Source organism: Aulonocara sp. 'chitande type north' Nkhata Bay, linkage group LG7 (assembly GCF_057382095.1).
Source record: "Aulonocara sp. 'chitande type north' Nkhata Bay isolate Kocher_YH1m ecotype deep benthic linkage group LG7, A_spYH_male_GT1.1, whole genome shotgun sequence".
In the NCBI taxonomy this organism is placed as follows: domain Eukaryota; kingdom Metazoa; phylum Chordata; class Actinopteri; order Cichliformes; family Cichlidae; genus Aulonocara; species Aulonocara sp. 'chitande type north' Nkhata Bay.
This window is the reverse complement of record NC_141350.1, coordinates 15,050,629-15,062,451: the sequence shown is the minus strand read 5'-3', so window position 1 is coordinate 15,062,451 and position 11,823 is coordinate 15,050,629. Positions and strand designations below refer to the sequence as shown.

General features: G+C 39.0%; 1 protein-coding gene across 2 annotated transcripts; it reads right to left on the bottom strand.

The window, feature by feature from the left end:
* Positions 1 to 1,333: 1,333 nt before the first annotated feature.
* Positions 1,334 to 6,660, bottom strand: tph1a (tryptophan hydroxylase 1 (tryptophan 5-monooxygenase) a). Of its 2 annotated transcripts, none has more exons than XM_086298912.1 (11): positions 5,436 to 5,593; positions 4,558 to 4,692; positions 4,274 to 4,457; positions 4,087 to 4,187; positions 3,927 to 3,994; positions 3,649 to 3,845; positions 3,410 to 3,545; positions 3,199 to 3,325; positions 2,993 to 3,088; positions 2,638 to 2,771; positions 1,334 to 2,488 (listed from the first exon to the last, which is right to left on the bottom strand). In XM_086298912.1, the coding sequence occupies exons 1-11, from the start codon at positions 5,517 to 5,519 to the stop codon at positions 2,314 to 2,316; spliced, it is 1,437 nt and encodes a 478-aa protein (XP_086155038.1). In that variant the 5' UTR covers positions 5,520 to 5,593; the 3' UTR covers positions 1,334 to 2,313. The 2 variants fall into 2 exon arrangements, with proteins under 2 accessions (XP_086155038.1, XP_086155037.1); XM_086298911.1 differs by lacking the exon at positions 5,436 to 5,593 and adding an exon at positions 6,468 to 6,660 and having other exon boundaries at positions 1,335 to 2,488.
* Between the last annotated feature and the right edge of the window lie 5,163 nt (positions 6,661 to 11,823).

The following is an 11,823-nucleotide window of genomic DNA, read 5'->3' as shown; positions in this document are numbered from 1 at the left end:
CTGAGTTATGAGTCCAGTCCAGTCTATTGTTCAGATGAACACCAAGGTACCTGTAGCTGTCCACAGCCTCAATGTCCATACCTTGGATGTTCAGTGGTTGCAGTGGAGAATGCTTGTGCCTGCGGAAGTCTACCACCAGTTCCTTGGTTTTACTGGCGTTGATCTGTAAAGCCTGATGCACATAAGCCCTGATGCATTTATACAGCCGTATTTCACATATCACCACGACAGGTGGAACTAGTGGAAGTAGTTCCTAGGATCCCAATAATACAGTTACGCTCCAATGTGTTCTTGTTAATCATAAACTACAAATTTACCTCAAATCACTAAAATGTTGATATTTTAATATGAGAATCAATTCTAGATCATAAATGTCTGGTATCGGAGGAATCGATATTTCAGTATCGATTGTAACGCCACTGCAGAAGAGACTACAGCTTCACAAAAAAACAACTTCAATGCTAAATGATCAAATTCTTCAGGTGACAAATTTAGAATAATCTGGGCAGCACTATTATGCTGCTGCCTAAGTTTTAATTTTATTCACTTTTAAATATAAGCTACCATTATGTGTGTCATTTCTTGAAACTATAGTTTTGATGTGTTAAATCAGACCAATTTCTTAAGCTGGGCAGTAAAGTAAGTTTTCTGCTCTGTCTGTCTGCTCTGTCCTTTGCTGCCTCTCCTCCTGTCATCTTCACTGTTCACACATATTTATTCTGTCTTCCTTCTAGTGACTTTAATTCCTCTTCTCCCCAGAGCATACCTCTATCTCTCCAGGCTGTCTTCCACCTGCTCTACTCTCACTACAAATCATACTGCTGTCTGCAAACATCATTGTCCACAGAGACTCCTGCCTGACCTCTGTCAGTCTGCCCACCAACCACTGAAAACAACAAGGGCTAGTCTTTGATGTTATCCCACCCCCACCACTGTCTTGCTGTCCTCATAGATGTCCTGCACCACCCTCACATATTTCTCTGGTGCGGTTCCACTATTTGCACCCTGGCATGTGCTTTATCTCCACGTTTATCATCTGGACCTAGCACCTTTCCAGTCTTCATCCTCTTTCTCCTTAATAATCCTTTGTACTTCCAGATTCACTAACTCTCTTTCTCATTTTCTTCATTCATCAGATCCTCAAAGTATAAATAAATAATATAAATATAATATAATAATAACAACATAATAAAAATGAAATTGTATGACGCCATTTACGTGTCCACGAAATGCGTTTAAGAGTCATTATTGATTTTTCTGCTACCTATCTTGGAAAGTTCTGTTCCCAGTTGGACTTTTTCATTAGGTAATAAGCGTCCTGGCTCTCAAATCAAAGGCATATTTTTTTCTGCAACACTTTATTGAGATTTTGCAAACTCCAGCCTCAAAATAATTGTTATAATCACTTTCAGAGTCTTCGCTGCCATCATCTTGCATGTCTATCATCAACAGCAGCAGCATCCTCAGGGTTCAATAACAAAGTTACATCCACAAAAACTAATAAAAGTAATAAATCAACAATTAAACAACTGTTTTGGCATGCTATAAACACACAAATGACTTTTTTTTCTTTTTTTTTCTTGTTTGATTCATAACCTAGTTCTAATTTCTATATTTCTTTACAGTAGAAAAATAATGTCTTGATTTCTGGAGTTCTACAACTGAATTCAATTCAAGAGGAAGTATTAAAAATCATCACTGTAAAGTAATCGCTGACATGGGTCAAATCGATCATAATCAATCACAAGAGCATTCTTATAAGAACAGCTAGTTAAAGGTGTCACTTTCATAATTTCCCTCAACAGCACACAAAAAAGGAATATTACACACACACACACCAAAAGACAAATACAAAGAAGGTACATTTTAAACATTTCACTGAAGAGAGGAGTATTAAACATGAAGAAGAAGAATGAAATGATTTACAAAAAAAAGAAAAGAAAACTCACACAATCATATACAAAAGCAGAAATAACAATTGGAGGTGTCTGTAACAGCTGGAAGTGTTTCAAAAGTGAACTGAAGTACCATCAAAGCACATAAACTGTTTGGAATATAGAAGCCAAATAGTACCTCAGATTAAGCAGCTCTTTGGGTTTGTCAAATATCTTAAAGTTAGCGTCTAAACATACCTAGTGCACCTGTAAATCGTGTAAGCTATATAAACCATGCAGTGGAGACGACAGAACATTTTTGCAAAAAAAAAACGACGCACATTCATGTTACTGGCAAAGGACAACACACAAGCAACGTCTCTACAGCAGTGCCGGGGATGACAGACTGTCAGTGTAACTCCATGTGAACTGTGCGCAGTCAGACACCCAGGTGTTTGTTCAGCCGGCTGAGTGCGTCACCGACGATGTCAAGCTCGTGTCGCAGCTCCTCCACCACACTGTTGATGCTGGGAGTGTCTTTTAGCACGTCCACACTCTGGGTGTAGGGGTTGTATCGAACCGTGAAGGGACGCTTGATGGTCTTGGCAAACTCCCTGAAACACAATATTAAATAATATGCTATCAGCAGTTTAGCTTAAAAAGCTTACAGCTATTCTTGCTGGGTCTACCTATATATTATAATGTATAAGTTAAATGCTGAGTGTTGTAGTCTTTACAACACAGTCTTTACAATTAAGCTCACCTCATTTTGACTTTGGCCTCCTCAAAGCTGTCTGACACAAAGTAGACATCCTGAAACGTTGTGATGATGCATTCCTGCTTTGATGTAATTTTGGGGTCGAAAGGCATTATCCTTGCATTACCAGAGAGCGCATGCTGTCAGAGAGAGACACAGTGGAGATGTTGAAAACACAAGTTGATCATTTAATAAATGTGCATCTATATTTTCTCAACAAAAAAAGATTATTTATTGTGTGTCCTAAGGTGGAATATGATCAAGTTTGTAACGTAAAAAGACTATTCTGTCTGTGTTTTTAAAGCTCTTTGGGTAAAGGTGCCCACTGTACCATCCTACCATCCTGTTTGGATGTCTTTACCTTGAGCTCACTGATAGATGACAGAAGTCCAGCTCCATAAGCTCGCAGCTGCCCCTCTTGTTTGCATAGACCAAACTCCACAGTGAAGAAATAGCACTGCAACCCAGAAGAAGAACACAAGCAATTAGGACGACCTTGTTGGATTTAAAAAAAGAAATATCTTCATAAATATTGTTTGAAAAGAAGATTGCAGCAGTGACTCTTACAGTGGCCAGTTTTTGAACTGAATCATCGGAGGCTCCAAGCGAAGCGAGACCAATCTCCTGAGAAAACTGAGCAAAGCTGGGCTCTGCCAGCAGCGGGACGTGGCCCAGCAGCTCATGGCATGTGTCCCTTAATAATAAAAGAAAACCAAATATTAAAACCAAAATTAACATTTAGATTACATATTTAGATATAGTGTTGGCTAGTACTCACGGTTCAGGGGTGTACAAGGGGTCGGAGCTGTGCCGCACATACTGGGTGCAGTGGAAAACGCGGAATGCCAAACCAGCAAGAAAGTCACGGGGGGACAGGTAACCTGCCACAGGCCTGATGGTAAATCCAGTACGTTCTAGAAAGATAGTGAAAATATATTGCATTGAGTGATTGCACCGCTAAAAGTGAACAAAATGATTTAAATCAAAGGAATATTTTAATCAAAATTGATAATTTACCCCTGAGGAAGCGTGACACATCTTCCAGCTGAGGGATGTTGTCCTCCCGACATTCACAATATTTGGACAGCAGTGGCAAGTTCTTCAAGTATTCCCGGCAGGCGTGGGTAGGGTACAGCTTGTTGAGCTCCCTGTACACAACACCCCAAGTCTTCACTTCCTCCTGTGTGAACTCAATACGAGGAATGGGATCTCCACTGGAAAAAGACAGAAAAAACTCCATAAGAATCATGATTTTTTTAAAAATACAATAGACATTTAAATAGATCAAAACTTACTGTTTGTAGGCCATGGCAAGATCTGCAAAATACTTTCGCCTTTTCCGATAGACATTGTCCTTGAAACCCTGATAAAGAGAAATGTAAAAATATAAGAATGCTTCATTTTAAGAGAGTTTGGTTTTGTTTGCTGAAGTGAGGCAGCGGGTTGATAATGTACCGGATGGTCAGCATCCAGTTCAGATCCATACATCAGGACTCGGTTAGCACACTTATCCAAGTCTGAAATCTTCTTTGGGAACCAGGGTACTTCATACATATCTGAGAACAGAAGAAAAAAGGTGCTCAAATTTAATGTTGTACCTTTAATTCAGCATCTGGAGTGTATTCACTCACTACTTTCTCACCTTCCTCGCGTAGACAGGAGTTATCTGGAGGCTCCATATCCACCACATTCACATGCTTCCGCAGCAGCTGGATGATTTCATTCAGTTGCTCGTGGTTGCTGTCACAGTCCACAAAAATTTCAAACTCAGAGTTGCGTCTTTTGGATTTCCTGGACTCAATGTGTACAAGGTTCACGTGGTTTTCCTGCGAGAATAAAACAAAAGAATTCTTTATTCATTTCAAAGCTAACAATGTGTCGCAATCAAGTCATTCTGTAAAAAGGAGCAGGGTTTGGGGGATGTACCTGGAAGAGTTTGAGTGCCTTTACAAGTCCCCCAACTTCATTCTTCAAGGAAAAGATGATTGTCGCTCTCCCTTTCTCTGATGAATTCTTCTTTTCGTTGTTTTCTTCAATTTTGGTGAAGGTTGACTTGTTTATCTGAAAATGATCAACAAAGACAGAGAGATTCAGTTGTGTATAATAGGGAGAAAAAAAACAGTGGAGCAAATGAACTTTTGCTAGCCAATCTAAACTGGCTTTAAAATAATAATTAAGTCTACATATTGCACTTATCCACAGACTTGATGCAGAGCTTCTAATTACTTAAGACTATAAAACCATCCTAAATAACAACAATAATAATCCTATAAATATAAAGAGTTGCAGACAGTCAGTCAGTCTTTAAAACATACACTGGCAGGTATATTTGTTACTCTAAAGGGAATCATTGGCTTTTTCTTGACATCGCTGGTGTAAAAAATGAGTAATGGAAGTGCAGTGCATGCGCACAGGCAGGGCTCAGATTAAGGCTGACCAACTTCTTTGTCCAGTTCAGCACCTCGGATAGCGCTCTCACGTTGACGCGTGCCTGTGCGCGCTGCACACGCCAGGGGAAAATTATTTTAATCCTGCCTCAGATTTTAGCAGCGAGGCTGTTAAGATGCCAACAGCACAGAATAACTAATCTGTTTTGATTGACTCCAAAGTCTTCTCCTTTACTCTACCTGTATACTGCTTATTGGGGTATTTTTTAAAAAAATTAACCCGCGCTCCCCCCCCAAAAACTTTCGAATTTGTCATCAAACAATAGGTACATAATGCCAAAGTCCAACGTTTAGACTGGATTAAAAGGATCACGCCCCTCACGTGAGACAATTAAATTCAGTTAAATTATTTCCTACCACATTTCGCCCTTCGTACATGGTGTAGACCGCGCGGCACACCAGTTTTCGGTGAGCCCTTGCCGGTAGTATCCCTGAAAGCATTAGTGCATGGAGTCTGGATCAGGACGCTGCCCGAGGTCAACGTTTTGCGTCTCGGTTTAACGAAGATGAACTTGTCTCTGTCTCAAAGAATCGCCTTACAGCAATCTCATTTGGAGAGCGGGGAAGCCTATTATTAGCTCCCCTCCACTCTGAAATCTCGCCACACGTTAGGGAAGCGCTTAATCACTACAGCGCGCACGTTTTTTAGGCCGTTAAGTGGGAGAACATCGCTTCCCCTCATCAAATACTTTACTTTTTATAGTTGTGAAATAAATACGATTTTTTTTTTTTAAATCCAGGGGTATAAACGAGAAACATAAAAAATGTTAGATTTTTTTCAAAACAGGTGTGATCACATTTGCATGCATGGGGGTATAATTTGTCCAGCTTTTACTTTAATAGGATTTAGTAACGTGTTCCGCTGTAAAATCTGCCTTAAACGTCGTTGATTTCTTTTACTCCAGTTTAAACATGTGTGTTTTTCGTTTTATCTCCATGTCTAAAGCAGCTGCGATATTGTCCTGGAGTACCTGTCAGCGTTTTCTATTTTCCCCTTGCATGTGCTTGGAGACATCACATACTGCAGGTTGATCGGTTTATCTTTTATCTCCTCTGTCTGCGAATGGTGCTCAGCATGAGCACTGAAGTGTCTTTTATCATACCAAATTCAGATGTCTCTCTTTCTTTAACCCTCTTAACTCTTTGACGTAAATTACGGTATAACAAAACGGCTTAAATTAATCTGCGCTGACGACAAAGTGAAAGCTTATTCGATAAGATGACCCGCACAGATCTCCCCACCACTGTCCAAAAAAGTCACTTAAAAACAAAACAAAGCAAAAGTTCTTCATCTTGTTTGTTTCTATTGATTTGATCGAAGATAAAGGGGTTTCTTTAAGATAGAATAATAAAACCTTCCTCCTTCTTCTCTTTCTGTGAAGTTCTTACCTCATTGTTCAGCAGTTTTTCTTCAAAGCCGAGGTTCATAGAGTCAAAAGATCTTCCTCTACGTGGTCCTTCGATTTTGTTTGAGTACATGTTAAAGTGCTGGTGTTCTTGTTTTTTTTGTTTTTCCCCTTTCAGGCCTTTTTATTTAGTTGGCTTTCCTCTTTGCAAAGTGGGGTGTCTACCCAGTGGAGTGGCGCGCCGTGCTATTTAACCGCACTGAGAAATAGGGAGGGGGCAATAAGCTCACCCAAAGCAGCAAATGGAAAAGGAGCAGCAGCACCGCCCACATCATTAGGGGGAAAGGGGTGTCTTTTTAATTCACCTAAAGGCCCGATCAGTCACGAAATCAGATTTTACCAGGAGAATACCAATCACGTTTCACGCCTATTAGGAAGCTTTGCTCTCTCTCTCTCTCTTTTAATGTTTGAATTGTTTAGCTATTACTAAATATGTTAAATGTGAACTCATGTTAGATTGGTACACAGAGGTCATTCTTATTGCTTGCTGACACCCTGAGACAAAGAAAAGATTGAGGTTTAAGATTTAAGTAGCCCACCAGCCTTCCATCCAGTGATCCAAACATGCTCCCCCCCACTTCGAAATCCCGCACCATAAGCTCCTCTAAGTTCTTGCACATAACAGCCATAATCTGCATGCTTTCCATTCTTTAACACAATGCACCTTTTTAAATGAGATCAAGACAGAAAGCAGAGAGAGCTTCAGAGGCCTCTACAGACAGAATCAAGGTGAAGCGGCGCTGGACGTGAGAGACCTCATTACTTTAAACAGATAACACCACTGTTTACTCTTAAGCTTTAGTCACCTTACACATAGGACGGGTGACATGTCTCTGGCTCTTAGCAAGCTCTTTTAGCTGCTCGCTGATCTAATGTGATGATACATGTGGCTAATGCACATGCTGTTTGTCTCAGGTGGTCCTGGGCTGTGTCACTCGTGACACGGACAGATGCTTTACACAACCCAAGCGGGCAATGAAGGGAACTTCCTCCTCAGATGTTGTGTAAGATAGAGCTAGAAGTGTTCACCTGACAGCCTCTTAAGACTCGCACTGATGTGATGTGGCCATAAAGTTTGTAGCAAAGAACGCGTAAACATGTTTACCTTACTGTTAGCTTAAGCTCCTTATTGCTTCCATGTAGAAGGTGAACATTTCTGCTTCACTGTGCAAACACAACATGCACACCCTGGGTAACAAAACACAGGCTGAACATAAACAAATCAGAATTTTATTAAGTTACATTATGGTAAGAAGCACTGAAACAGGAACTCTGTTGTTTATTTAGGGAGATGAAATAAAAATGTCAGTTAACCGTTTAAGTTCAGATACCCAGCTTTTTAAACCTAAGGATTTGTAATAAGTTAGAAGTTAAATTTCCCAATTTCCTCAATCCTAATTTTAAGAACATAATAATAGTATTTATTAGCAATAGGAAGAAAAAACAAAACCTAAAAAAATACACTATATATATATTTGTATATGTCTGTGTTTGTCATTTTGGTGCACTGCTAGAAAAAAAACTAAACTGATTCAACATGTCATAAAATATGAAGGAATCAGCGCAGATCATTTTTTAAGAATAAATCAATCTCCATATGATGCAATTTAGACCTCTGATAAAAGTCTTTGTAATCCAGAGGCTCTTTATTTACACCACAATATGTTGAAGGTTATTAAGAAGACTGCTGCTGTGTAAAGCAATAAAGAGTGCTCTGGCAGGTATTGTGGCCACTAGAGAAATGTTAATAGATGGAACATTTTTTTCCTCTGCAAAGTATTGTGTCTTGCCTCTTGAGCACGAGGAGAGGAAAGCAGCCTAATGAACAGTGTGTCAGTATCGTTCAGGGCTCTCTAACGAACGGTACCTTTCAAGAATCAAGTAAGACGGTGTTGCACACAGAGCACCGAGCACATCCAAATTCCCTCATAATATAATTTCCACAGATCTGACTTTTATGCTGCACAGGCCCTGTCTATGTCTTTGATGTCCTTGCATCTTGACAGCTCCAGGACCAGCTCCCCTTTGTTTAATGAGTGTCAGAGGCTATTAGAGTTCATGTTGGATCCGGTTTAAAAAGCATCGGTTTATCTGTCCCCTCCTGTCTTATGTTGGGAATATAATTTTCTTTTAAATCACGTTTAAACAAAAATCTAAACTCTTATTAACAATGACTAGTGGCTCGTGCCGTTTCTGCTTCACCACTCAGAGGGGAATTGACTCAAGATGCACTGAGATGCTTTAAGCCAACAAGGGTCAGAGAGTGCAGCATGAATAAGATGGCTCATTCTAGTTCGTTCTCCTGATGACTCACCTCTCTTATGTGAACAGTAGTCTCTTGATAATTAAGATGAAATGCTACAGTGCAACAATATAGCTAATAATAAACATCAATCTGAAACCCTGTTGTCCAGCTGAAGTATAATAATTATATTATTGGAAATTATATCATGAAAATTATGCAAAACCTCTTTTGTGAACACACTCATCACACAAACCTTCTAAAGTTTCAAGTTAAATGTGCAATTTTTGGTATAGTTACAGAAATACATCTACTTATACTCTTTTTTTTCTTGAACTCAAATACTCTTAGACTCAAAACAGATTTCTTCCAGCTTTTGATGAGGCTTTTCATGCTCTTCTAGAGTAAGATAATGAGACTACTCAACACATTAACACATCCGATTACAGAAACATAACCTACTTTAGAAGAAACCAGCCATGGGATTCTCTAATAGGCCTGCTAGGCTCATCGGGCAAGCACAGTTGTTTTTTAAGTTTCAAAGGAAAACGCAGCACATAAGTCACTGTACACACTCTTATTCCTGTGGTTTGTGACAGACGTGACTGAGTGCGTTAAAGCTGCATGGTAGCCAGTCTGTCCCAGTTCTGTTCCCTTTAATCAGAGGGATTTATTCACAGTGTCTGAGCATCAAGCTGCAAGAGATCTCTCTAGCTAATCTCACCCATGGCTATGGCTAACACGCGCATTATGTGTATTAGAACTTACTATATCTCACAGAGTGTTTGGAAAAAGAACAACACTAACTCACTACAATAACAATGAGCATTCATGGTGCACTCTCCAAAGAGAGGTCAGGGGTCACAGTGCAGGAGGTTTTGCTCAATGATACTTCAGCAGGGCAGATGCCACCTTTTGATGCACTGAGTCCTTCCCTAGTTTAGAAATACAAGGTTTACATTTGCACTCACATGATCAGTATACACCAACAACAGCTACACATACACAGCACAGCAAAAACTACACAATAAAGAAGTAACGGCTGAAAAAAACATGATCAAACATGCCTGTTTGTTTGGGATGCAATAAGAAAGATAAGAAACACTTCTTGATGCATTCTCAATCATCCAGGAAAGTAAATCTCCAAAAGTTGATTCTGTTCATCTGGACGTAGCGTTTTGTGGGAGAAACGTTTCGTGGGAGAAACGTTTTGTCACTCATAACGCTACGTCCAGATGAACAGAATCAACTTTTGGAGATAAGAAACACTTATTTATCATAAAAGATCATGATTAATCAAGATCTAACGAGGAGCTTAAATACAGACTGAATGTAACTATTTTGGTGTGCTATTATGTGCTAGCATTTATATGCTGATATAAAGATTAACTACAACTGCCTGCTATGCTGTGCTGTGTTATATACCAGCGGTCTCCAACCTTTTTTGCGCCACGGACTGGTTTATGCCCGACAATATTTTCACGGACCGGCCTTTAATGTGTCGTGGATAAATACAACAAAAACTAGTACCGGTACTGGAAAAAAGAAGATTTATTCATAACACACGTGAAAAGACCCAGGAAAACCGAGTTAACGATCAAAACGATAACAAAATAACACCGAAAACCGATAAAAACTCTGAAAATCATACATTTCACACATGAGCCTCAACTCTCGCGGCCCGGTACCAAACGACTCACGGACCGGTACCGGTCCGAGGCCCGGGGGTTAGGGACCGCTGTTATATACGATGTAATTATAAATACATATGTAACCATTCACACTGGACACATACAGATTTTGTAGAGTTAGAAAAAAAGAAAGGCAATTTACCCTTACAATTAAGGCTTTATTTAATATCACAGTAATTTGATTAGTTAATTGTGTGATTTTATAGTAACTTTATTTATTAATGAATCGAGTAATTTGTATTTTATTTGATATACAATTTTGTAATTTGACAGGCTTCAGTTCAGTAAAGTACTGATTATTCTTCCTAAATAATAAAAGTTATTAATAAAGACATTATTGGAATTCGTTTAATGTGTTTTATTGAACAAACTCAGCCACACCAAATTTCTTTTAATGGTATATCAATAGTGAGGACTTGCATTTCATAGGAAAGCTCAGATACACGAGTGGGTATAAATTAAATAATTTGAGCGAATGTTTCTTTTCATATTGTAGGAAGATGAACGTTACCAGTGGGATGGGATATCTGTGCTCCCTTCCCAGCAGCTGATTATAAGACCAGTGTTTGAATTTCCAAATATCCAAGGTCTTCTAATAGCACTTCATCAATAGAATTCCAGTCTTTCACCTAATCCTGAGCTCTGTTTCAACAACTAACTAATCAGAGCAATGAATGGTCAGCTTGCGTACACTTCCTGTGACAGGGCTGCTTCTCTTTAATTAGCTCCATTTCTTTCAATGCAGAACAAACAGCAACATATGCCACTTGGTGACAGGCGTCAGTGTACACAAGAACCGGCTAGAGCTGCACCCATAAACACCTGCTGCATTCAAAACAGACGCGTTGGACGTGATGCAAAAAAATGATAGAGCATCACTGAACATGTTCCGCATGTTCTGTTTATTCTGGTGTCATATCAGATCATGTAAAAAACACAATTAGTTAAAGTGATGGCAATGGCAGTATTGCATCCCTAAATGTAACAGATTCACCAATACAAGCAGCTTAAAACATAATTCAAGGAAAAATATAAAGGATGTTTTTTAACACAGCACTTCTTGAAAAAACAAAAATATATTAATTAATTTACTTATGTGATACTAATTTATTTTATGAAATCATTTGCCTTCATATAAGCCTTTTACACTCTAATGATGACGTCCAGATCAAGGCAAGCAAATATAACTCTCATAGGCTGATGTCTAACAAATATGAAACACAGATTAATTCATTCTTAATTTATAATTATTATATCATTATATTTGAATTCATTTATTTGGTGATTCAAAACCTTTCCACCTCTCTATAAAAGAGATTGAGCTGCTAAGTAGCGCCCACGCTGTGTATTTTATCATTACAATATCCTTCCTTGATAACTTTATTAAAGAAGCACAAAAGGCGGTT

Coding starts and splice junctions, on each gene's coding strand:
- tph1a (XM_086298911.1), bottom strand. CDS start 6,557: ATGTACTCAAACAAAATCGAAGGACCACGTAGAGGAAGATCTTTTGAC. Junction 4,188..4,273: donor CTCCTGTCTACGCGAGGAAG/GTGAGAAAGTAG, acceptor TTCTGTTCTCAG/ATATGTATGAAGTACCCTGG. Junction 3,326..3,409: donor CCCTTGTACACCCCTGAACC/GTGAGTACTAGC, acceptor TTTATTATTAAG/GGACACATGCCATGAGCTGC.